This window comes from Pongo pygmaeus, chromosome 12, assembly GCF_028885625.2.
Source record: "Pongo pygmaeus isolate AG05252 chromosome 12, NHGRI_mPonPyg2-v2.0_pri, whole genome shotgun sequence".
NCBI lineage: Eukaryota > Metazoa > Chordata > Mammalia > Primates > Hominidae > Pongo > Pongo pygmaeus.
In genome coordinates this window covers 123,365,776-123,393,250 of record NC_072385.2, presented here as the reverse complement: position 1 = coordinate 123,393,250, position 27,475 = coordinate 123,365,776, and the positions used below count along the sequence as shown (strand labels likewise).

Sequence of the window (27,475 nt, the reverse complement as noted above, 5' to 3'; positions counted from 1 at the left end):
CATTAAAGGTGGGGGAAGAGATGCACAAAAACTGACCTGAGAAATCAAGTTGCCCACAAGAGTCCACCCTCTAGCCCTGCCTCCTGGAGAAGCTGTTTAGGCACACAGCCTGCAGGGGCCAACAGATTGGCACTCATTTCAGCAGGTGTCTCTTTGGGCTTCTATATTCTTGGTTACAATGGAAAAACTGAGGCAGCCTACCAGTCTCAACAATCCCCGCTACACTGGGCCAGGCGCAAGCACTATTAAACCTTACCAGCATCCTCAAGGTTGAAGCTCTCCCAGTTTAGACCAGCAATGTCCAATGGAAAGAGCATGTGAACCACATATGTGATTTTAAAATTTTTAGTAGCCACATTTTAAAAAATGGTAAAATTAATTTTAATATATTTTACTAATCCAACATGTCTAAAATATTTTCATTTCAACACGTAATTAATAGAAAATTATTAATGATCTATTTTACATCCTTTTTTCATAGAATGTCTTTTAAATCCAATGTATATTTTATATTCACAGTACATGTCAATGCCCATGAGTGGCTAGTGGCTACCAAACTGTACAGCCCAAGGTGAGACTCTTTCTCTCCCCACTCTCTGTGCCCTTCAAACTGTCACTCCCCCAGTCGCACTATCCCTGCTCGTCACCCTTGCCCCAATCTCAGCTCCACCCGGTTTACTCACTTACCTACTTAGCCCAGACCCTGGTGTAGGTCATTTCAATACCCTAACTAGGACCCAGCATCCTCAGCTGCAATCTATTCCTGAACTCACTAGAATTTCACTTTACTCCTATGATTATAATAAAATTCTCTCAACTATCACAGATGAAATGCAAATTATAAAGTCCAGGGTTTCTCATCTTTCTTGGGAGAGCAATGTGCAATTAGAAACAGTATGGGCGGCTGGGCACAGTGGCTCACACCTGTAATCCCAGCACCTAGGGAGGCTGAGGTGGGCAGATCACCAGGTCAGGAGTTCGAGATCAGCCTGACCAACATGATGAAATCCTGTCTCTACTAAAAATACAAATATTAGCTGGGCATGGTGGCATGTGCCTGTAATCCCAGCTACTCAGGAGGCTGAGGCAGGAGAATCGCTTGAATCCGGGAGGGGGAGGTTGCCGTGAGCTGAAATTGCGCCACTGCATTCCAGCCTGGGGAACAGAGGGAGACTCTGTCTCAAAAAAAAAAAAGAAAAGAAAAGAAAAAAGAAAAAACAGCATGGGCGCCAGAATCAGGAAGGCTGGGTTCTAATTGAGGCTCTGCCACACACCAGCTGGGTGACCAACCCTGAATGAATTACCCAATTTTTCTGACCCCTTAAGAGGTAAGAAAAAAACAGAAAGAAAGAAAAAAGAAAAAAAAAAAGCCATGGACCACTGACTACACAGTTATAAAAGATTAAATAAGTTTGTATTATAGCATCCGTCATCCAATTGATTAACAGCAGCATGCAATCAATCTAGTTCTTTCCTTCCTGCCCCAACTTCTGTAATCCTTAGTCGTTGCTAAGCAATGCCCACTGAATCTCTTCCATACTTCAAAAACTGTGGGGCCTGGCACTGTCATTCTGTCCATTCCTACCCAGTTTCTCAGCTGGCTCCTCCCCCTCATTCTCCCAAATGAACCAGCTCCTGCTCACTTCTTATCTCACTCCCAGCTTTCCCTATCAGTAATCTCATTCATTCCCACCACTTCTGGGATAATCGCAAAACTTTCTATCTACAGACCTGCTTACCCCAAGACCACATTTTCTATTGGACGCCAGACATGCCTCCCAAGCACAAGTCTGCGGATCAGTTCAGAGCTTGCTGCCTAAGAATCCATTGGGAAGTATGTTAAAAATACACGTTTCTGGCCAGGCACGGTGGCTCACATCTGTAATCTCAGCATTTTGGGAAGTGGAGGCAGGCGGATCACTCGCGGTCAGGAGTTTAAGACCAGCCTGGCCAACATGGTGAAACCCCGTTTCTACTAAAAATATAAAAATCAGCCAGGCGCGGTGGTGCGTGCCTGTAGTCCCATCTACTCGGGAGGCTGAGGCATGAGAATCGCTTGAACCCAGGAGAAGAGGTTGCAACGAGCAGAGATCGTGCCACTGCACTCCAGCCTGGGTGACAGAGCGAGATTCCAACTCAAAAAAAAAAAACAAAAAAAACAAAAAAAACACATTTCTAAGCCCTCTCCATAGACACTATGAGTAAGTACACCTAGTATAAGGTCAAGGGAGCTGTACCTTTAAAGCTGTGCAGATGATTTTGATGGGAAGCCAGATAGTGCCAGATACTGCCACTGTCCTGTCACCTCCTAATCCTCACACGTTAGAAAAAGAAGCCATAATCTTTCCAAACTTGCTCTCTCACCTGTGCTCCCCATCTCAGCTCAGAATATGTTACTTCCGAGGCACTTTTGTTCAAAAGTAATCTACCCTTTGCACAGTGGGTAGACCTGCCTCTCAAAGCACAGTCGGAACAAGTCCTCTCTGACAGCACACGGAGCCCAAGACATTTAGCACAACATGCCCAACCCTCCACCACCCGCCACTCTCTGCCTCCCACTTCAGCCTTCCCAGAGCCACCACAGCTCAGGCACACGACACTCCTCCCCACCCCAACCGAGTCCTCTGTGCCCATCATTTTTGGTCATCTTGGACTGCTCTCCCATGAGAATCACCTCAGCCCCCCAACTCCACCTAACCAAATCTCACTTGGCACTCCAGCTCAATGCAAAGCAAAATCTTCTCACTGCTCTGCTCTCGGTGCTCAGGGTAAAAGCTCTCTCTCTCCAGCAAGCTGTCAAAGTACTCTTTGCACAAACGTGATAGGATTTCTCACGCTCTGCCTTACTTCCGTCTATCAGGATGATCTGGGTACCTCTGCCCTCAGAGTAGAAACTATTCTCATTTTTCTCCCATATTCTGAAATTCTTCACAGATTTGCCTTGAATGCATTGTTAAATTTTGAAACCTAACATGTAAATTGCTGAATAGCATACAACTTAGAATTTACAAAACCTATGGCTTCATGAGCCATCTGTGTATTATCAGGCAATCTAGCTTTCTCCAAATCTCTGCCCTGAATTTCCACACACTATTACTAATCACATAAAAGAGCTAAAGAGCACACTAAAACAGCACTTCCCCTGCCTTCTACCTGTATGCTGTTGCCACGTTCCACTAACAGCTGGGCGGGCTGAGCACTGAGTCATTAAGAGCGCCATTTTCTGAATCATCCACACCACTTCCTGCTCTTAATTCTTCTAAGTAAGTTAAATATCCAAGAATTGTGCTGACAAAGCCAAATTCTATCTTAAGAAATAAAAGGGGTTTAAAACCTAAAAAAGTATAGGCTTTTTATTTGTCTCACTGAATGTTCACTACAGAATGCATACCTGAGTTGGGGTAGAGACAAACATCATTAAGGTCATGCTCTGGCTCCAAGGAAGTAAATATTTTTCCCTGAAAATAGCAAGCAAAAACGAATTATTAAAAGTTAAAGAACAACAACTTTGGCAATGTCAAACTGAAGCTGTAACTCAACCATCTACTCCTATGTAAAGAAATAAAATAGCCTAATTCAAATACAAAATTTAAATTCTTAAAAATCTTAGAGAATTTATCTTATCAATTTATCAAAAAATCCCATTTTATAGATGAAGAAACAGGCCTAAGGAGGAGAAGTGACCTGTCCAAAAAAAAGAAAAATTACAACATTTTAAAGATAATGCCAACATGGCAAGAAAAGATGAAGTTTGAATTATGCATCAACTTTAAAAAAAAAATCTCTCATTATCTGTGAAGTGTACCCAGCTTAACTTGTATTGAAAGAAATCAGAAGACGGCTGGGAGCAGTGGCTCACACCTGTAATACCAGCACTTTGGGAGGCTGAGGCATGTAGATCACTTGAGGTCAGGAGTTTAAGACCAGTCTGACCAACATGGTGAAACCCCGACTCTACTAAAAATACAAAAATTAGCCGGGCATCGTAGCCTGCACCTGTAATCCCAGCTACTAGGGAGGCTGAGGCAGAACTGCTTGAACCCAGGAGGTGGAGGTTGTAGTCAGCCAAGATAGCACCACTGCACTCCAGCCTGGGGCAACAGAGTGAGAATCCGTCCAAAAAAAAAACAGAAAGAAAGGAAGAAAAGAAAGGAAAGAAAAGAAAGAAAGGAAGGAAGGAAGAAAGGAAAGAAAAGAAAGGAAAGGAAAGAAAAGGAAAGAAAGGAAAAGAAAAGAAAAACCAATCAGAGGAGAGAGATGGCCAGCATGGAAAATGAGGACAACACTGCCATGCCTGCACCGCAAGGTTTCCAGGAGGATCAAGTGAGACAATGGATATGAAATACAAAATGAAATCCTACAAATACTTAAGTGTTAGTTACTATGTAGTTAGGGCTAAACCATTTCTATTTTAAGTGTCGGGGGAAAAGTGTTTTATCTTTTAAAAATTAAGAGAAGGAAAGTAAAAGAAAAAGATGCTAAGAAGGTGGGTGTGGAAAAAGGTGATGAGAAAGATAAACAAGGTAAGCAAGTCAGGCAAAACCAAGTAATGTGGGTGTTAGTCAAGAGGAAGTCTTTAGTCATAAGAAACAAAAAAAAAATGCCAAAATAAAATTTACTGTAGCAATTACAGTGTGATGATTTCAAGAAGTGATGTTGAAAATTTCTGCCAGCTCTTGCATTTGTAACTCATTATGAGAAGTCTGACACTAGGATGGACCGAGTGCCCACGGCGAAAAAGAGCAGTGTTAGAGCACAGACAAGATGGTTTGTGTCTGATAAAGAACACGGCCAAGTCCTAACCCAAGACTAACAGTCAAATTCACACAGCTACCTCCTGTTCTTCTCAAGTTCCTACTGAAAGAGGAAGGAAAAGAGGGGAAACCAGGAAGCAAAGGGAAAGGAATTATAATGGCACGGAACAACAACGACAAAAAGGTGTCAAAGGTGATAATAATCCACACGATGGAAACTATGCAGAAGTTAAAGGGTCTGGAAAGATACATCCAGATTGCTAACAGTCTTTCCCTTTGGTTGGATGAAAGCCAGGTCAAGGATAAATAACTTCTACTTTACCAGTGTTTTATGAATTTTTAAGAAAAAAACATATGCATTTGTAGTACTAAAAATAAACATTGTTTTAATGTCAATTAGTTTGAATTGACAGAAAAAGAGCAGAGAAAGTTCTGGTCTAAGATCATGAATCTTCCTTAAAAAAGCCCTCAAAATCCTTCAAACTCAAAGCCAACAAAGCAGACAGCATAGACACTTCCTGGGCAATCATCAGGGCAATTCTTCCAAGAATTTAGAAAGACTGAAAGCCTGTCTTTTTCTTTATGTTCTCTGTAACATAAACAAAGTCACCAGAACCTATGAATTAGGTGAGGGCCTCAGGGATGTAGAACACACTTCTGGTCTCCAGGACAGATCCAGAGAAAAAAGGAAAAGAAGCCAAGTAAGATCCATACTTCAGGAATTAACAAAATGAAATTTAAAAAACCAAAGTAACAGCCCAGAAAGCCAGAGACTCAACAGGCAGCTGAACTGCGAGGGGCTGCCTGTAGCATGTGTGCCTGAGCACAGGCAGCCCCCATGGAATAGACGGGCACTTGTGCTTAGGCACAAACTGCTCACGCTGATGCACCGTCCACCCAACTTCATCACAAATAGGAATTTTTTAAAAGTGATCTGTTTTTAAACTAAAAATGCTAAGTTTCTAATGAATTAAATGCAAAGAACTCTTAAAAACATAGCTATACTGAATGCATTTTTCCCATTTATTTGATCAACTTTTTACTATTCTCTCAAAATACTTAGGTTTTAAAACGAAAAATGAAAAGCAGAAGACAGATTAAAACCAGCAATGTAGGATTTTGTTACATTTCAAATGACATTTAGAGCTGAGGAGAACGACTATCAAAATATTCTTAAGAAATATAGCTTTTAAGGCCAGGTGAGGTGGCTCTTGCCTGTAATCCTAGCACTTTAGGAGGTCAAGGCAGGCGGATCATTTGAGGCCAGGAGTTCAAGACCAGACTGGCCAACATGATGAAACCCCATCGCTACTAAAAATACAAAAATTAGCTGGGCATGGTGGCGCACACCTGTAATCACAGCTACTCTGAGGCTAAGGCACAAGAATTGCTTGAAACCCGGAGGCGGAGGTTACAGTGAGCTGAGATCATGGCACTGCCCTCCAGCCTGGGCGACAGAGCAAAACTCTGTCTCAAAAAAAAAAAAAAAAAAAGGAAAAGTATGAATTCGAGATATGTAATAATACCAACATGCATGGAAGGATAATTAGTAGCTCTTAAGACTTTTCCTACGTCTGTGAGGGAATCTCAATATCTAGGGGGTTTCTCGGGTCATAGATCAACTCTTGTAAACCATGATTTTCTCTCTACCTAACTTAACATCTAAAATGCATGCCAATTCTAGATAATCAGAAAATTTCTTAACAGAAAGAAATCATGAGTATCTTATCTAAATATGGATATTATCTATCCAAAAGTAACCGACCTCCCGCTAAGTTCCCAAATGTATATTCAGTATCTCTTTCTCAATAACCCACATAAAAAAGGCAATGGAGACGAAAGGATCATTTGGAACACCCGCAAATAAAGAAGCAAGTAATTTCAACCAAAAATACATACGGAGTTCTTATTCCACATCTTGACAATTCGAGAGTCAGCAGACAAAATCAGATCTAATGAATCCTGGAAATGAATGGACTTAATGGGCAGCCCATACTGGTGATCTTTAACTAGCAATGGCTTATCAGATCGAAGGTCATATAATAAAACCTGAAAAAAAAAAATTTCTGTTTAAACAAACTATACATTTTATCTCCAAAGGAAATATTTATAAGTGAGAATAATGGCAGCCCTTTGCTTCATCACTTTGTTATGAACACAACGAGCACCCTTACTCAAGGTGCTGAGATTTGAGATTCTTTCCAGAAAGATCTCTTAAATAATCCTTAGAGTACACACTTTATGAATTCAACCCCAAGAGTAATTTGTAAGAGCTACTGAACATACTAAGAAAGGAACAAAAAATGAAAGCCCATAAGAATTTAATTTGTTCAACAAATACATACCAAGGGCCTATGTACCAGGCAGTGTCATAGCAACAGATATAAACAAAAATGAAAGACATAATTAGGAACAGTCCTAGTAGATTCAAGACAGATGGTGGTGACAAGGCTATGACTTCTTGGGAGAAGGGGAAATCTCTTCGGACCCCTGTCATTAGAGGCAAGGAAGCCTGGGAAAGCTCCTCTAGGATTAAGTCCCAGGTGACAGATGCTCTCTAGCCCATGATGACAAAGAAAGTAAATCTTCCAAGGCAGGGTTTCAGACCTCTTGTAGGAGGCGAGTGTACAGGCTCTGCCTTGAAGGAAAGAAAGAAATACTACTCAGACTAGCACTACTAATGCATGTTCTGCTGACCACTTATGGCATGTGCTGTAGTTAATGATGCTATATTAAAAAAAAAAAAAAAAGTTCCTTGAACACACAAATTTTGGAAATATTTATTAAACATATTTCTTGTGTGCAAGAATTCCTGAGAGCCTTCATTAAAAAAGTATTGAAACCCACTGTCAATCTTCAAGAGTAAAAGTCTGGCAGACTCCCAAGACTGTCTGACCACAGAATTCTGTTGCATAGACTCTGAAAAATGCTGTTCCAAACCACTAACAAGAGAATACCTATGGCCAAGCCCGGTGGCTCACACCCGTAATCCCCACACTTTGTGAGGCCAAGGTGGGGGGATCGCCTGAGTCCAGGAATTCAAGACCAGCTTGGGCAACACAGTGAGACCTGTCTCTACAAAAAGTCAAAAAATTAGCCAGGTGTGGTGGTGCAGGCCTGTCCCACTGCAGCTCTAAGTCCACAGCACCGCAGACTGACCAAGGCAAGAGTCAAGATTTCTCAAGGTGTGGAAGAATCCAGCATCCTGGCATACCCTCTGGTCTGGTCTCATTTTCTGTTCCTGCAGTGTATTTCTCATGACACATACACATACCACTGAAATACCAACTTACATGTGAAGTTTCCAAATTAAACATATTTACCTGCCCTGTGGTTGTTCCAACTGCCATGGTCAAGGCACCATTAAATTTCAAAGCCGAGATTGTTGGTAAACTGTTTATCCTGAAACGCAAAATATTCATGCTTCATGAATATACAGCCAAACCTCCTTCCAAGTAACAAGTTCATTATTAGTCTTCGCTTCAAATCTAATGGGGGGAAATCACATTTCTAGCCTTCTGTTTAAAAGGTAACTGCAGCCTGGTAGATGACTCACACCTGTAATCCCAGCACTTAGGGAGGCTGAGTTGGGAGGATTTCTTGAGGCCAAGAATTCAAGGCCAGCTTGGGTAACACAGTGAGACACCATCTCTTCAAAAAATTAATAAAAAAAAAAATAGCCAGTTGTGGTGGCACACACCTGTTGTCCCAGCTACTTGGGTGGCTGAGGCAAGAGACTGCTTGAGCCTGGGAGGTCAAGGCTGCAGTGAGCTGTGATCATTCTACTGCACTCCAACTGGGACAACAGAGCAAGACCCTGTCTCAAAAATAGTAAGTAAATGGTAATTGTATTCAAACTTTCATTATCAAAATAAAGTTATACTTTATATACAAAATGTAATCTACTTCTTTCTTCCATTTTAATTAAGCCAGAATAAGGCATTTATAGAAACATCCCCTTTTATACTTAAGAAGAAATCGTTTTGTTTGGACATGGGTACACCATTTCCACTTTAAAATTAGCCAAGTTCAGCTAAAATAAAAGACGAATCCTCAAATGGGGACCCTAGAGCCTCTGAAAGTACCAAAGACAGAGTGAATGCTATGGCCACGACTCTAGAATATGCTTCTCACATACCAACCAAGCCAATCAGCACCAAAAGCAATGATCTCCAGTGGAAAGAGTGCTAGGCGATGAGTCAGAAGTGGACAATATTGCTATCAATCCTATCATCCACATGCCCTTGGCCCAGGACCTAGAGTCCTGGCTGTTGGCTGTCAGCATCATCAGGTCTCTTCTGCCACCTAGAGCCTGAGCCTGTAACTGCGCTGGGGCACCTGTGGGAACCTCAAAGCCTCATATGCACAGCAACTTTAGTCACTCACTCTTCAAATTATACTTAATCACTTCTTTCAATACAGTGATATATTTCTCTACTCATTCCTTTGTCACTTTCTTCATATTTTTTTTTTTGGAGACAGGGTTTAACTCCCGTCGCCCAGGCTGGAGTGCAGTGGCATGATCTCGGCTCACTGCAACCTTCACCTTCCGGTTCAAGCAATTCTCCTGCGTAGCTCGGACTACAGATGTGCGCCGCCACTCCCAGCTAATTTTTTATTTTTTTGTAGAGATGGGTTTCACCATGTTGCCCAGGCTGGTATTGAACTCCTGACCTCAAGTGATCTGCCCGCCTTGGCCTCCCAAAGTGCTGAGATTACAGGTGTGAGCCACCACACCTGGCCCATATATGTTCTTATTGAGTTTTACAAATTTTGTTGTTATTAGAATGTTCTTCCATTTATAACCTTTTTAACTGGATAGTGCTAATAAATAACAAGGTCACTGATTTTTGAACATTTTATAACCAATTTATTTAACTGTTATATTAGTTCTTACAGATTTTCAGTTATTCTCCTGAGTTTCTCAGGCACAGAAACTTATGTCATCTGGAAATGACAGCTTGCTTCCCCTATCCAACACTAACACTTATTGCCTTCTCATATTGTGTTGGTTCCACCTAGAAATGACAGCTTATGAGGTTTGTAGGGAAAACAAACAAAAAAAAGCAAAGCATTAAAAAAAAAAAAAAGTAAAATTACCTAAAACCAAATCAGAAAAAAAAACCCTGGTTTTAACACTCAGGTATATATCCAGCCTTCTATGACTATGTTTGTGTTCATTGTTTTTCTGATAACAATGTGGTAACACTTTATTTATTTGTTTGTTTGTTTGTGATGGAGTTTTGCTCTTGTTGCCCAGGTTGGAGTGCAATGGCATGATCTCGGTTCACTGCAACCTCCACCTCCTGGGTTCAAGTGATTCTCCTGCCTCAGCCTCCCAAGTACTTGGGATTACAGGCATGCGCCACCATGCCCAGCTAATTTTGTATTTTTATTAGAGACAGGGTTTCTCCATGTTGGTCAGGCTGGTCTCAAACTCCCGACCTCAGGTAATCCACCTGCCTCAGCCTCCCAAAGTGCTGAGATTACAGGCACGAGCCACCGTGCCCAGCCTATTTATTTATTTATTTATTTTTGAGATGGAGTCTTGCTCTGTTGCCCAGGCTGGAGTACAGTGGGGCGATCTCGACTCACTGCAACCTCCGCCTCCCGGGTTCAGGCGATTCTCCTGCCTCAGCCTCCCAAGTATTTGGGATTACAGGCATGTGCCACCACGCCCAGCTAATTTTGTATTTTTAGTAGAGATAGGGTTTCACCATGTTGGCCAGGCTAGTCTTGAACTCCTAACCTCAAGTGATCCTCCAGCTTCGGCCTTTCAAAGTGCTGGGATTACAGGCACGAGCCACCGTGCCTGGTCTATATTAGTTCTTATAGATTTTCAGTTACTCCCCTGAGATTCTCAGGCAGAGAAACTTATATCATCTGCAAATAATGACAGCCTGCTTCCCCTAACCAACACACACTTACGGCTTTCTCATATTGTATTGGCTCCACCTAGAAGTGACAGCTTCTAAGGTTTGTAGGGAAAACAAAAACAAAAAAGCTAAGCACTAAAAAAAAAATTAAAAAATAAAATTACTTAAAACCAAATCAGAAAACAAACAAACAAACCCTAGTTTTTACATTCTGGTATACACCCAGCCTTCTTCCTATGACTATACTTGTGTTCACTGTTTTTCTGATAACAATGTGGTAACACTCTATAGGCAACAATATGGCTCGCTCTTCCATTGACAGGCGCATTTGGACCACCTTTTCCTAGTATAAATATGCTTCTGCAACATAATTCCTAAAGGCTGAATAACACGTATGCCATTGACGAATATTTTTCTTCTCTGTAAAATAAATACAATAACAGTGCCTACAGCAAAGGGCTGTCATATTAAATAAGTTAATATATATAAAGAACTTAGACCCAGTACCTGGCAAATAGAAAGCACTGTCAGCCAGCTATTATTTCTACTAAGCTTTATTTAATCAATATCCTCAGGCTCTTTCTAAGACTTATTATTAGCAGTGCTGTGATGGACGTCCCAGGCTGAGGAAAGCAAGCAATGTATGCTCTGGGCATGCAGGCAGACATTTAACCTGAGGTTATGTTTTCTGCAGGGCAGAAATTTAGCAATGTACCAAAAACCTTCAAAATATGTATGCTATTTAATCCAGAAATTCAGGTTCTAGGTATCTTTTTCCAGGAAATAATCATAAAACTGTAAATGGATGTATAATGGTGAAAACTCTTCTGATTGTGTTAAATGTAGAAATTAGGCAAACAGGAACAAGAAAATATTTAAAAAACACTTGCTTCCTTCCACCTTAGAATTCAAAGCACACCTCTGTGGACTTTGTGGTGGACTCCTGGTTCTATCACTAGATTCTACAAAATTGGAATATAAATTCCTGTAGTGTAATTGTTTTAATAAAATTGTACAGCAACTAAAGAAATAAGGCCTTCTGTATAGTATTTTGGAAAGAAATTCCATCTGGCTTACTCACTAGTGAGCTTTTACAGGAGAGGATCTTTATGAAAAACAATCATGGAAAGTACAATTTCAGATATCCTGTAGCAATTTATTTGAATTTAATACAGATACATTACTTAAATTAAAAGTTGATGAACATTTACATTGCAAATTAATTTCTACTTACTCTGAATCTGCTGTGACACTGTTTAAGGCACAGTCTAACAGGCCAACTCTGTTTCGAGTTCTTGGGTCCCAGCACTCCACTCTACCCTAAGCAAATGAAAAACAATTTTAAATAAAAGCTGTAGAAGGCCGGGCATGGTGGCTCATGCCTGTAATCCCAGTACTTTGGGAGGCCGAGGTGGGCTGATCACCTGAAGCCAGGAGTTTGAGACCAGTCTGACTAACATGGCGAAACCCCGCTTCTACTAAAAATACAAAAAATTAGCTGGGTATGTGGTGCACGCCTGTAATCCCAGCTACTTGGGAGGCTAAGGCAGAAGAACTGCTTGAACCCGGGAGGTGGAGGTTGCAGTGAGCCGAGATTGTGCCACTGCACACCAGTCTGAGCGACAGAGCGAGACTCCGTCTCAAAAAAAAAAAAAAAGCTGCTAAGAAATCCTTAAAACACATACAAAAATAAACCACATTGTTTATTTCATAGAAAAAGTCCTTATTTTTAAGAAATCCATTTTAAAGTATTTAGGGAACAAATATCATAATGTCTGCAACTTATTTTCGAAAGGTTCAAAAAACATTTTTAATACATGTACATTTTTATAGGAAAAGAAAATGCAAAATATATATGTTATCACTAAACTTTTACAAAGATGTGAACTTTTTAAAAATAAAAAGCTGGGGAAAATTTTTTTTTTAATGAAAAGAAGAATCCCGGCCAGGCACGGTGGCCACACCTGTAATCCCAGCACTTTGGGAGGCCAAGATGGGCAGATCACAAGGTCAGGAGATCGAGATCATCCTGGCTAACACAGTGAAACCCCGTCTCTACTAAAAAATACAAAAAATTAGCCGGGCGTAGTGGCGGGCGCTTGTAGTCCCAGCTACTCGGGAGCCTGAGGCAAGAGAATCACTTGAATCTGGGACATTGCAGTGAGCCGAGTCCAGCCTGGGAAACAAAGCAAGACTCTGTCTCAAAAAAAACAGAATGGAGAAACTGTAGTACGTCCATTTAAACTGAATATTAGCCATTTCGAAGAATGATGTGAATATATATGTACTAGAATTGTGTCCACAAAAAAGCAATTTATTTTTTTAAATGAGGGGTTGTTGTTTGTGTGTTTGAGACAAGGTCTTGTTCAGTCACTCAGCTGGAGTGCAGAGCACAATCACAGCGTATTGCAGCCTCCACCTTGTGGGCTCAATCCATCCTCTCACCTCAGCTTCCCCAGTAGCTGCGTCTATGATACGTACCACGTCTGTCTAATTTTTGGATTATTGGTAGAGAAGAGGTGTTGCCATGTTGCCCAGGCTGGTCTCGAACTCCTGGACTCAAGCGTTCCACCCACTCGCACTTCCGGACTCAAGCGTTCCACCCACTCGCACTTCCAAAGAGCTGGGATGACAGATGTGAGCCACCATACCTAGCCAACATTTGTGTTTTTAAAAAAATGCTTGTGCAAACAGAAAAACCTGAGAGGATACAGAGCAAATTATTAACAATGTTTACGTAAGGAAACAGGAATAGGACAGGGCGGAAGGGAATTACACTTTTCACTTTGTATTCTTGTCTATCATTTGATTTTGTAATGACAAAACAAAAACATAAACAAAGGTGTTTTAAGACTGTTTAATATATTAACTACCTTAAAAGCAAAACCTTGAATATACTTAGGAGGTTCTGACCTCATTAATCTTTTAATATTATTACAAGTATGTATGTTGCAAAGCTGAATAAAGGAAGGGAAACCTTTTTAAACTACAGCAGGTAATTCCAAATGGTCTAGTCTTCTGTGTCTTCTGAAAATGAGTTAATAAACTTTATGGACATAAAAAAGAAAAGCTGAGTTCCAAAAACACAAAATGGGTATGCAGATAACTTCCAGCGTAAATACAAAATGTATTTTTAAGCACACTGATTTTCTATTACCTAAATTTGAATATTTCCATTGTCAAACCTCCACTCTTAGGCACTTCAAAAAGCACAAAATGCAAACATTTAGTTTGACAATAATATTATGATAACTAAGAACTAAAGAAGAAACTAAAATCTGAGATATAATATCAAAATCAATGTAAAATGAATTTGTTAAGCCTGATCTGACTATGCTTATGAAACTGCAAGCTGCTAATAATCAAGGAATTTCAGGAAGCCCAGTCTTTGGGCATCCCTACCTCCTACCCCTTCAACATGTCCTAGGCTGGTCTTAAACCAGCTGCTGGAAGAGCAGCACGTTCTAATACATAACTTCTCTTAGAGAGCACATTGCCTGGTGTCTAGCCTAGACTGCCCTGTAAGGACCCTAAAAACTATTTTCTCAGAGAAACTCTTGTAAAATTTCCCCTTGATAATCTCAAGTAACCTGACTACCAAGAGAAAGCTTGATTTAGACATAACAGTATTCAAACACATTCAACATAGTTTTACATAGTATCTGTCAGATCAAACTCAGTGTCCCATTTCAAATATTAATCTTTTTTTAAAATACAACTTCAGCATCTATGTTAGACTCTGGGGGTACGTGCAGGTTTGTTACACTGGTATATTGCATAATGCTGAGGTTTGCAGTATGACTGATCCCGTCACCCAGGCAGTGAGCACAGTAGCCAACAGTTAGTTTTCAACCCTTGCCTCCCTCCCTCCCTTCCCCATCCAGTAATCCCCAGTGTCTAGTGTTGTCATCTTTATGGCCATGAGTACCCAATGGTTAGCTCCCACTCGTAAGTGAGAACATGCAGTATTTGGTTTTCTGTTCCTGTCTTAATTCACTTAGGGTAACAGCCTCCAGCTGTATCCATGTTGCTGCAAAGAACATGCTTTCATTCTTTTTTGTGGCTGCATTAATCTCTCAACATAAAAATAATTTGAGTAAAAAAAAAAACCATTAATTGCATCCATATGAAACTGGTTTAATAAATTATAGTACAAACAACAGAATGCTATCTGTAAACCATCATTTTTTTTTGAGACGGAGTCTCGCTCTGTCACCCAGGCGGGAGTGCAGTAGCCCAATCTTCGTTCACTGCAACCTCCGCCCCTCTTGCCTCAGCCTCCCAAGTAGCTGGTATTACAGGTGTGTGCCACCACACCCGGCTAATTTTTGTATTTTTAGTAGAGACGGTGTTTCGCCATATTGGCCAGGCTGGTCTCAAACTCCTGATCTCAAGTGATCTGGCCTGCCTTGGCCTCCCAAAGTGCTAGGATTAGTGAGCCACTGTGCCTGGCCTGTAAATTTTTTTTTAATTAGTTTAGCATTGTAAGTAATTATAAATACCAATAAGATGTATATTATATGCTGTTATGTCTTAAAAAAAAAAGCAAATGGAGAACTACAGTAGAAAACAATTTCAGTTTGGTAAACCACTTTAAAAAATATGTATGTACACATATGCATATTGGCATATAGCACTTAGGAAAAAATCTGGAAGGATACTACTCCAAACCATTCAAGTGTTACCTCTGGGGTGTAGGATTTGGTGACTTGGAAGGTATAAAAGGGCACTTTTTAAAATTACATGCTTCTGACATATTTGCATTTTTTAAAACTATGAATATTTATCATTGTTTCAAGTGAAAAATGCAAATCTACAAAAAATTATTGGTAAGTGTGAAGGACATCGATTCAAAGATATTATCATTTAAAAGAAAAATGTTGTGTACATTCATCTCAATATTTACTGAATGCTACCCTACAGGATGTTCAAGCTATCACCTCATTATCATCCTACTCTAAGGAATCAAGCAACTCAGTCTTCAAATAAAAATTCCAATCAAATATAAAACAAATATTCTAAAAAATAAAGTCAACATATGCTTACCTCTATGGTTCCTGTGGCAAACAAGCCATGCACTGAATTTATGTCACAAACATTATTCTCCCTAACACAGGAAAGCAGTAAGAAAGAATTAGTTAGCACCCACTTTAGTAGGGAAGGAATATTAAATAAATAAAGTCAACCCAAATTCTGAGGAGAAAGAAGACACACAGATTCTCTCTTACTAATCTGCAAATGGAAAACACCAAGGTATGAAAGGGTTAAGTGCTTGGCTCAGTCACTGGAGTTTCTGATCCCCAGGGTGATACTCTACCTGCTAGGTGACAAACAAGGAAGGACTTCCTTCTGAAATACTATTCCACTACCATGAGAAGAAAGGGTCACTCTCTTTTTCAAGGTATTTTCTTCCAAGGCAGGTACCATTCTTAAAAGAACACACGCTATCACCATGACAATCCTGAGCCTTGACAGGCTTGTCCTGGGCACATAATTCTAAGTCTCATTTTCTTGCTCTGTAAAATGGATATTTCACCTACCTCAGGGGGTTGTTATGGGGATTAAATGAAAAAGACTGCAAAGTGTTCAGCAGTATCTGGAGTACAGAGGACACTCAATATAATGCATTTGTGAAGTTACTACTACAAGTTTTTTTTAAAATAAAAATAAAAGCATTTTTAGCCAGTGTGAAATAAAAAAAATTGGAGTTTAGTTGGTTCTTATCACAACATGTTCACCTACCCTTTAAAAATCCTCTCAAAGCAATAAGAAAAATTCAGCAAGCTCTTCATATACACAATGTGAAGTAATCCAGCTTCCACCCTTGACTAGTTGTGTGGCCTTGGGCAAACTACTTACCTCTCTGAGCCTCAGCTGCCCTATCTGTAAAATGGTACTTACCACAAAAATCTGTTCTAAGTTTAAAATGAGTTAATAAAGGTAAAATGACTGAATAATACCTGGCACAAAGTGCTTTCTTACTGTGTTTATCACTATTATTTGTTGTGATGATGATGATGATGGATTCATTCCTAAAAATTTTTGCTGCATAATACATATGTGTAGACTATAACGTATTTAAGGAAACCTTTAAAAACCTTAAATGTCCACTAGCAAAGCATAAAAATTTAAAAATGGCACTCCAAATTAATTAACAATTTCTCCACAGGAGAAAATATCACAAAACAAAACCATGAATGTAAATTTAAAGAACACTACAGGTAATAATAATAAACTGTGTATTTTTAACTGACTTAAAGTTGAGTAGATGAAAAAAAGCTTTTATTTATTTTTATAGTAATCACCATATCTTTCAGTGAATTTTCTGTCTAAGAATAAATTCAACAGTACTTTTTAACTAAGTTGCTGGGAGTTTTGCTTAATTGCAATATTTTATGTTACTTGTTAACAAACTGAGCATCTGGCTCCACCTCCTGGTCAAAATGTATATAGCAGAATTACTAAAACAATACTCACGCAGCATCAGTTTGTAGAGGATTTAGGTATCGTCCTTGTTCTAAGTTTAACCTATAAACTTCAGAACTGTAAAGTAATAAAGTAAGTTAAAAACCTGCTAAGCTACAATGAAACTTTAAGTAAATATAAATTTTATAAATATATATATCACTCATAAGCCATCACTTCCTTTTGTAAAACTGATACAAAAATGTATTCTAAATCTGAAAAATATCCACTTTATGAATTTGTTCATGTATAAAAGTGATTTAAACCACTCATGTGCCAAGGAAATATTATGAAGTCATTACGTAGAATACTATTTACAAATAAGATGGAGAATACAAGATCCAAAAGTACATGTAATGTATCTACATATGTATATAAGAAAGGACTAGAAGGAAATATAATAAGGATTCTCTCTGGGTGGTGTAATTATGGCTGAATTTTTTCTTTTTTTTGTTTTTTTTGTTTTTGATACGGGGTTTTGCTCTTATTGCCCAGGCTGGAGTGCAATAGTGCAATCTCAGCTCACAGGCACCCGTCACTACATCCAGCTAATTTTTTGTATTTTTAGTAGAGACAGGGTTTCACCATGTTGGCCAGGTTGGTCTTGAACTCCTGACCTCAGGTGATCTGCCCACCTCAGCCTCCCAAAGTGCTGCATTACAAGCATGAGCCATCGTGCCCAGCCTGAATTTTTTCTTTTCTATATTTTCCCAATTTTCTAAAATGGGTATGTATTTGTGTATATATATATATTTTATGTATTTTTCATATATATATATATATATATATATATATATACACACACACACACATACATACACACACACACATAATAGCCACCAGCCAAATACCTGGTCAAATGCTACCTTTTGATGACCATAAAAATAACACAGGGCTGGGTGGTGGTGGCTCACGCCTGTAATCCCAACACTTTGGGAGGCTGAGGTGGGCGGATCACGAGGTGAAGAGACCGAGACCATCCTTGCCAATATGGTGAAACCCTGTCTCTACTAAAAATACACAAATTACCTGCGCGTGGTGGCGCATGCCTGTAATCCCAGCTACTCGGGAGGCTGGGGCAGGAGAATCGCTTGAATCTGGGAGGTGGAGGTTACAGTGAGTGGAGATTACACCACTGCACTCCAGCCTGGTGACAGAGCGAGACTCCATCTCAAATAATAATAATAATAATAATAATAATAATAATAATAATATAGGCCAGGTACAGTAGTTCACACCTGTAATCCCAACATTTTGTGAGGCCAAAGCAAGAGGATCATTTGAGCCCAGGAGTTCAAGACCAGCCTGGGAAATATTGTGAGACCCCATCTTTATAAAAAACTAATAATAAAACCAAAAAGGTACTCAGAATAAAAAGTTTTCAAATACTGTGCAATAGAGCTAAGAAACTGATTTTATCAACTAGATTATACATGTATATCTCCATATTTTGCACCATACTAACAGAAGCCAAAGATATAACTCCTAAATGAGTCAGTCATGTAGGAATTATACCTTAACTTTAAGCAACTTAAAAGCAAAGATCATGTCTTATTCTTCTTTAAAGAAATTAGTCCTTCAAATACTGCTGTATTTTCAGGCGAAAAAAAGGGATGTTTCTATTGAAATTGTACTAAATTTTTACCAACAATTTATCTCATTAAATATTGTAGATAAATTGCTAATACTAATAGCCAAAAAGATACACTAATTGCTTTGTTAAAAACAAAACAAAACAAAAAAAACAGGGCCGGGCACCATGGCTCATGTCTGTACTCCCAGCACTTCGGGAGGCTGAGGTGGGTGGATCACCTGAGGTCAGAAGTTCAAGACCAGCCTGGCCAACAAGGTGAAACATCGCCTTTACTAAAAATACAAAAATAGCTGGGCATGGTGGTGGGCGCCCATAGTCTCAGCTACTCGGGAGGCTGGGGCAGGAGAATCACTTGAACCTGGGAGGCAGAGGTTGCAGTGAGCCAAGATCGTACCACTGCACTCCAGCCTGGGTGACAGAGTGAGACTCCCTCTCAAAAAAACAAAACAAAACAAAACAAAAAAACATGGGTAGTGGTGTTCTAAAGTTATGACCTCTGTCCTAATTAGTTTCTTAAATACATTTACTACTTAATGGTTTTGAAACAACTGTTTTTTAAATTTTTGAAAATTTGCTAATAAACTTTTGTTTAGAATTTAGCAGACTGTTTAATGTAGGACATCAACTACATAATGAAAGATGCTTTAAATGCTTTTGTCATTTCATGCAAATTAAATTAAATCAAACTATCAAATTACCAAAAATAATAACAATAAAGCCCTCTCCTAATTTTTTTAAACTAGAGTCCATAACCACATATGACCTATTAATCACAAAGTGATCAGATAGAAACTGATTACTGACATGAAGCAAACTTAAGGTAGAGACAAAAGTCTAGAAGATAAACAGATAAATAAAACAATACTATGTCTCATAAATTGTGGCAACCAGGCTAAACTGAAAAGGCTCACACATTTCCCATCAGTATTTCCCAATAAGGCAGATAACTATCACAGATATTTTTAACATTAGAAAATATTGTATTAAGCAAAACAACAGTTGTTAAAACAGTATATGGTACTTATAAGTAAACCAATATGTAGAAAATAGAATTTTTTGCCTATCCTGTTTTCTTTTTTTTTTTTTTTTTACAAGAGCCACATATCACTTTTTTATTAAAGCAAGTTATCTAAACAGAGAAAATGTACAAGAAATTTAGGAACAGAAGTTGGTTGTTTTAGGAGATGAAAAGGAGAAAAAGGGACTGGATCCAATACCTTGCACCAACAAAGTACAAGTCACAGGATGGATAGTGGTAAGAGAAATCTCTCCCGAACTTTGGTATTCTGGTTTTGTAGTAAAAACCTGATTGCGAATGAAATTCAATGTATCTATCATTATGTAAGAAGACAATCTGAAAATAAAACAAAAAAATTAGTTTGCTTAGGTTTCTAGTTAGGTGTTTACTTCATTATCACTAAAAAACTGGCAAACCAAGGAAAACTCTTACCTCTCTCTCACTTTCTGTATCTAAACACACATGTCCATGCACACACTCTCCACTGGGATTAAGAATGAAAACTCTCCATTGGCTCCTTAATGCCCTCCTGTATCCTGATAGCTTTTCTGCAAACCTTACATACTAATTAAAGACTTGAAACAAACGCCCTTCATTTACGTGGCACCAGCATGTCATAACATAGAGCACTCTCATGGTACCCTCAACGATCAGTTCCCTCTTTCACTTGGGAACACATTTAAATAATCCTGGCCGGGCATGGTGGCTCACACCTGTAATCCCAGCACTGTGGGAGGACGAGGCGGGTGGGTCACCTGAGGTAGGGAGTTTGAGTCTAGCCTGACCAACATGGAGAAACCCCGTCTCTACTAAAAATACAAAATTAGCTGGGCATGGTGGCGCATGCCTGTAATCCCAGCTACTCAGGAGGCTGAGTTAGGAGAATCGCTTGAACACGGGAGGCAGAGGATGCAGTGACCCGAGATTGTACCATTGAACTCCAGCCTGGGAAACAAGAGTGAAACTCTGTCTCAAAAAATAAAAAAAACAAAAAATAATAATAATCCCACCATTATCACACAAGTTATGAAAAACTCCTTGTATACATTTGACTTTAGTGTACTAAAGGGGTACCCTAAACATCAACAGATGGTATTTAAAGGCAAACTTGTCAGTATTTAGAGAAAATACATTCTAAAATTACATGTTCCAAAACGTATAATAAATGATACCATAGACAAAAGGATAAGCTGTACCCCATAGTTTCCAAAACTGAAAATATAAAGCCATGTCAGCTAAGAAAATTCAATTTTCTTTCAAGATGCCATTGACATCAATAAAAATGTTTCATTTTAAATTCAAGAGTTTATGACAATTTTATAACTGTTGAAAGTGACTATAAGAGTTGAAAGATGGGTCGGGGGCAGTGGCTCACGCCTGTAATTCCAACACTTTGGGAGGCCAAGTCAGGCGGATCACTTGAGGTCAAGAGTTTGACACCAGCCTGGCCAACCTGGTAAAACCATATCTCTACTAAAAACACAAAAATTAGCCAGGCGTGGAGGCGCATGCCTGTAGTCCCAGCTACTCAGGAGGCAGAGGCAGGAGAATCACTTGAACCCGGGAGGTTGATGCTGCAGTGAGCTGAAATTACGCCACTGCCCCTCCAGCCTGGGTGACAGAGCAAGGCCCTGTCTCCAAAAAGAAGAGTTGAAAGATGGACTAATGGCACCAAAAAAAAGAAATAAATCTACTTAGCTATATTTTGAACTGTTTCAGAATATACCACAACCATTTGCAAAGTTAAAAAAAATTAAACATACAATCCTGCTAGTTTACATTTCACATATAAATAAGAAAATGAAAGCAACCTGGCAAATAAATCTAGGTTAAATGTAATAATCAGAATCACAAATCTAGAATATAGGATGATATAAAAGATGACTGCTGCCAATTCTTAAAAATATAAATAAGGTTTCATATATGATACGAAAAATTACCTTTGATATTAGATTAGCCAAAGGCTATCTGTATCACTGTATTAATATTAATAAAAAATGATGGGTTACATTTTACTACACAGCCATTTTTGTTTAACAATAGAACTACACAGCCATTTTAGTTTAACAATAAAAATATCATAAAACTGCTTATCATTAAAATAAATTCCACTCACTCATTTCTTGAGTCTAGTCAGTACAAACCAATGCTATAAAACATACCTTTGAGTAGTCATCAGACAAAATTTCAAAGGTGACAACTGAAAAACAAGAAATAGGAAAAATACAATTATCAATCAATATTCTTAATAACAACGCAAACTTGATGCAAAGATTCTAATTCAACACAGAAATTATACACATACCAGTTTTTTCTGCCTCTACGTGAAACAAGAAGAAAACTGTCATAGTATATTGTCCCAAAACACCAACAAAAACTTAAAAGCCTCATAATTTCTCAATACACATCAACTAGATTTCTTGTAGAACTGAAAGCAAATTCACAAAATATAATGACTTCTAAATTCTGACACTCTTTCTGAGATGTTGAAAACAAAATAATTTTAAAGACTTTCAAATATACATTAAAGAACAAAAAAATTGTTGCTTAACAAAAAAGATAAGTCATTTTTTACCCATTCATAGTCTACCTGATAAACAAAAAGAGGCAAAAATATCCATTATTAGTGGCACACAGAGTTTCTATTGTTTTCAATAAACAAAGATATGGTAAGACCCTATCACTATGGGAAAGAAAAAAAAAAAACAGAAAAAAAATTAGCCAGACATGGTGGTGCACGCCTGTGATCCCAGCTATTTGGGAGGCGGAGGTAGGAGGATCTCTTGAGCCTGGGTAGTTGAGGCTGCAGTGAGCTGTGATCATAACACTGCACTCCAGCCTGGGTGACAGAAAAAGATCCTGTTTCTAAAAAGTAAAAATAAAAAAAACAACAACAAAGGGTGAAACAAGTTGGGAGACTATGCATATAATTCCACAGACCATATATCCCATTAACTCCTTTCCCCTCAATCCCAAATTCTAGGCCAACTGATAAAAGCACTTGAACTTTCCCATTTTAACTTGAGTTCAGTGCCATTCAAAATTCTAAGAATAACCCCCAGTGACCTTTACCCTCGTATAACCCCCTTCCCTTGAGAGTGTGGGTAGAAACTGTGAATTGATAAGACATTGCTCCCATGATTACATTACATTCTATGGCAAAGGGGAGATTTATAATCATATGAGCCCTTTAAAAGCAGAGTTTCAGCTGGGCGCAGTGGCCCACACCTGTAATCCCAGCACTTTGGGAGGCCGAGGCGGGTAGATCACGAGGTCAGGAGTTCGAGACCAGCCTGACCAACATGGTGAAACCCGTCTCTACTAAAAATACCAAAATTAGCTGCGCGTGGTAAGTGCGCCTGTAATCCCAGCCACTCAGGAGGCTGAGGCAGGAGAATCACTTGAATCTGGGAGGTGGAGTTTACAGTGAGCCAAGATCGTGCCTCTGCACTTCAGCCTGGGCGACAGAGCAAGACTCTGTCTCAAAAAAATAAATAAGTAAATAAATAAAAGCAGAGTTTCTCTGGCTGGCAGCAGAAGAAAAAGGCAGAGAGATCCAAAACACAAGGGGCTGGGTGCAGTGGCTCATGCCTGGAATCCCAGTACTTTGGGAGACCAAAGCAAAAGGATGGCTGAGGCCAGGAGCTTGAGACTGGCCTGGGCAACATGGCTAGACTCCATCTCTACAAAAAATTATAAAATTAGTGGGGCATGGTGGTTCACATCTGTAGTTCTAGCTACTTGGGAGGCTAAGGTGGGAGGATCACTTGAGCCCAGGAGTTCAAGGCTATAGTAAACTATGATCATGCCACAGCACTCCAGCCTGGGCAACAAGATCCTATCTCTTTAAAAAAGTAATAAATAAATAAATAAATAAATAAATAAATAAATAAATAAAAGAAAGAAAAGAAATACAGGGAGGATCTGATGAGCTGTTGCTGGCTTGAAGGTGGAGGTAAGCGCGTGATGAGAAATGCATGCAGCCTCTAGAAGCCTAGAGTGGCCCCCAGCTGACAGCCAGAAGGAAATGGGAACCCCAATCCTGTAACCACAACAAACTGAATTCTGACAATACCCTGAGTGTATCTGGAAGCAAATTCTTTTTTATTTTTTATTATTTTGGGGGTTGGGGAGGGTGCATTCTCTGAAAACCAGAAATGCTGCCAGTCAATTCTAAAAGAACTACAAACTAACACGTGGAAGCATATTCTTGCCCAGCACCTCCAAGTCAGAGCTCCACCTGGTCAACACCCTGACCTCTCTGAGCACAGAACCTGTACAGACTTAAGATCTACACAACTGTGAGCTACTAAATGGATGTTTTAAGCCGTCGGGATTGTAGTACAGTAATTTGCTATACAGCAATAAAAAACTAATTACAAACCGTTCTCATTTTAAAACCAGAAAAGCAGACAAACATAAAAAGCCATGTTCATGAATTCAAATTTAGCTTTTTACTCACCTTCTGAATCTAAACACCTTTCAAACTTCAAGGATAATTGATAGGTGTCATAACATCGAACCCGAGGTTTATATGTTCCTACAAAAAATTAATGTGATGTAAAACCTAAAGACATACTTACATAGTCAAAACATCCAGATACATTGAGTGTACTTCTTGTTCAGAGACAGGCAGGATTAATTGTAACCAAATCAAAAGAAAGGAATGTAAAAGCAGCCCCTCTCAAACACCCCAAGGAAAAACTGAGCAAAAGCTAAACAAGCAAGTCATAGAAAACCAAACAAAATAACTAAGAAACTTTACAAGTAATCTAACAAAATACATGCAAACAACGAAACAGTTTTGTCCACCAGAATGGCAAAGATTAAAAAACGGTTAATATCTGTGTTGGTGAAAGTGTAAAATATTCCCCTATACTGCTGTTGATTAGTATACAATTGATACAACTTCTTTGAAGGATAATCCCTAAAATACATGATGTTTCCATACTTTCAATCTATATTTCAACTTACACAAATTGAACTCACAGAAATATATCCATAAGCCTGACAAAGATATTAAGAATGTTCACTGCAGCATTATTTATAAATGGTCAGCAACTGAAAGCAATAAAATGTCCACTGACAGGAAAATGGTTGAATAAATGACAATAAATCCACGCAAGGGAATATTACATAGCCCATAAAGTGGATGAGGCAGACCTGTAGTAACCACTGACATGGAAAGCTGCCAAACGTACTATAAAGTAAAAGTACAGGGACAGCACAGGCAAGTGCTGGAGAATGATCCATATAATACGATCCCTATTTTGTACAATGAAATGGTAACTTTGGCACTTTCTCTTTTTTTTTTTTTTTGAGACAGAGTCTCTTTCTGTCGTTTAGACTGGGGTGCAACAGCGTGATCTCAGCTCACTGCAACCTCCGCCTCCCAGGTTCAAGCGATTCTCCTGCCTCAGCCCCCTGAGTAGCTGGGATTACAAGTGCAGGCCATGATGCCCAGCTAATTTTTGTATTTTTAGTAGAGATGGGGTTTCACCATGTTGGTCAGGCTGGTCTCGAACTCCTGACCTCAGGTGATCCACCCGCCTTGGCCTCCCAAAGTGCTGGGATTACAGACATGAGCCATCGAGGCCGGCCTCTTCTTTTTTTTTTCTTTGAAATGGGGTCTTGCTCTGTCGCCCAGGCTGGAGTGCAGAGGAGTAATCTCGGCTCACTGCAACCTCTGCTGCCCGGATTCAAGTGATTCTCCTGCCTCAGCTTCCCAAGTAGCTGGGATTACAGGTGCCTGCCACCACATCTGGCTAATTTTTGTATTTTTAGTAGAGATGGGGTTTCACCATGTTGGCCAGGCTGGTCTTGAACTCGTGAGTTCAGGTGATCTGCCTGTCTCCGCCTCCCTAAGTGCTGGAATTACAGGAGTGAGCCACCGTGCCTGGCCTAACTTTGGCACTTTGTAAGGCAAAAGTTGGAGGAACTAACTTCACAATGATAGTCTATCTCCGTGAAGTGCAATTTCGGAGACTTTCATATTTTATGTTACATATTTCCAATAAAGACATCTTAAAAATAAAAGAATGAGGTAGTCCTTTGTTTTCTGGCATAGATCAAAACCCAAGATTCTGTTTAAAAAAAAAAAAGAAGGTTATTTTGTGGGGTTTTCTTTGGTGGTTTTTTTTTTTTTTTCCTTTTTTGAAATGGGGTCTCACTCTGTCAACCAGGCTGGAGCACAGGGGTGCAATCACGGCTCACTGCAACCTCAACCTCCCTGGGCTCCAGTGATCCTCCCACCTCAGCTTCCCAAGTAGTGGGGACCAAGAGGCGCCTGCCATCACGACTGTGTAATTTTTGTATTTTTTGTAAAGATGAGGTTTCACCACGTTGCCCAGGCTCGTCTCAAACTCCTGGGCTCAAGTGATCCATCCACCTCAGCCTCCCAAAGTGCTGGAATTACAGGCGTGAGACACCGCACCCAGCTTAAAAAAGAGAAATTTAAAACCAGTAAATATAAGCCCACTGTCGTATGGCAATAATTTTAATAAATTTTTATGTGTGTGTGTGTGTGTGTGTATATATACACACACATACATATGCGTGTGTGTATATATGTGTGTGTATATATATATATCTATATCCATATAGACGATATATATATATACACACACACACAATTTTATGTGCACACACACACACACAAATAATTTGAAAGGCTATACATAAAACTTTTAATATAGCCAGCACCTTTATTCCGCTGTCGTTTGTTTTTGGGGCTTTAATTTTTTTTAGAGACAGGGTCTCGCTGTTGCCCAGGTTGGAGCACAGTGGTGCAATCATAGCTCACTGTAACCTCAAGCTGCTAGGCTCAGGCAATCCTCCTGCCTCTGCCTCGTGAGTAGCTGACACTATAGCTAATTTTTACCACTTTCAGCTATTTTTTTTAAATTTTTTGTAGGGACAGGATATTGCTGTGTTGCTCAAGCTGGTCTTGAACTCCTGGCCTCAAGTAATCCTCCTGCCTCAGCCTCCCAAAGTGCAGGGATTATAGGCATGAGCTACTGTGTACCCTGCTGTTTTTTATTGCTATGTTGTTTAAAAGGCTTACAAGTATTACTTTAGCCACTAGGGAAAAAAAGTGGTAAAAAATTATAAATATTAATAAAAGTAGATCCTCTATTTCTTATCTTTCATCCCCAAGTAACAGAAAAAATTAACACAACCACTAAGGATAGATTTGAATCTGGCATGATCATAAAACCAATGCTTCCAAAAGGAATCAAGAGGCCAGTCACTTCCGTAACAACTCAATACTCAGCACATCCCCTGGGTTCATTCCCTTAGATAATCTACTTCCCCAACCAGAATGAAAGGTCTTCAGGGCCAATCTTATTCAACTTGTTTTTAGCCACAAGGCCTAGAACACCAAAGGGAATCTGAGAAAGAAGTAGGGATAGATACCGAGATTGAAAGAAAAACCTCTACCAAATTAAATGGAAAAGTAAGTGACACTCCAACTCCATTTCCCCTACCAATACCAGAAAAAGGCCTCTAGGAAAGTCAAACCAGGACTCTGGACTCTACAATTGTGCTGTCCAATATGGCAGCCACTAGCAATGTGAGGCTAAGTTAAAATTAATTAAAATCAAATTAAATTTAAGATTCCAGCTGGGTGCCGTGGCTCATGCTTATAATCCCAGCACTTTGAGAGACAGGTGGACGACTGCTTGAGTCCAGGAGTTTGAGACCAATGTGGGCAAAATACTGAGACCCCATCTCTATTAAAATAAAATTTTTTTTGGCCAGGTGCAGT

The 27,475-nt window shown here is 39.4% G+C and overlaps 1 protein-coding gene across 2 annotated transcripts in view; it reads right to left on the bottom strand.

Annotated features, from left to right (window-relative positions):
* NOL10 (nucleolar protein 10) overlaps positions 1-27,475 on the bottom strand; it is a 117,591-nt gene that overhangs the window by 78,069 nt on the left and 12,047 nt on the right. For both annotated transcript variants that reach the window (XM_063648970.1, XM_054476307.2), the window contains 9 exons: positions 24,170-24,247; positions 21,870-21,907; positions 19,907-20,043; positions 17,108-17,173; positions 15,677-15,737; positions 11,865-11,950; positions 8,078-8,156; positions 6,654-6,803; positions 3,392-3,458 (listed from right to left, as the gene is read on the bottom strand). In XM_063648970.1, the coding sequence (XP_063505040.1) occupies positions 3,392-3,458; positions 6,654-6,803; positions 8,078-8,156; positions 11,865-11,950; positions 15,677-15,737; positions 17,108-17,173; positions 19,907-20,043; positions 21,870-21,907; positions 24,170-24,247 (762 nt within the window). The remainder of the gene's footprint in view (positions 1-3,391; positions 3,459-6,653; positions 6,804-8,077; positions 8,157-11,864; positions 11,951-15,676; positions 15,738-17,107; positions 17,174-19,906; positions 20,044-21,869; positions 21,908-24,169; positions 24,248-27,475) is intronic.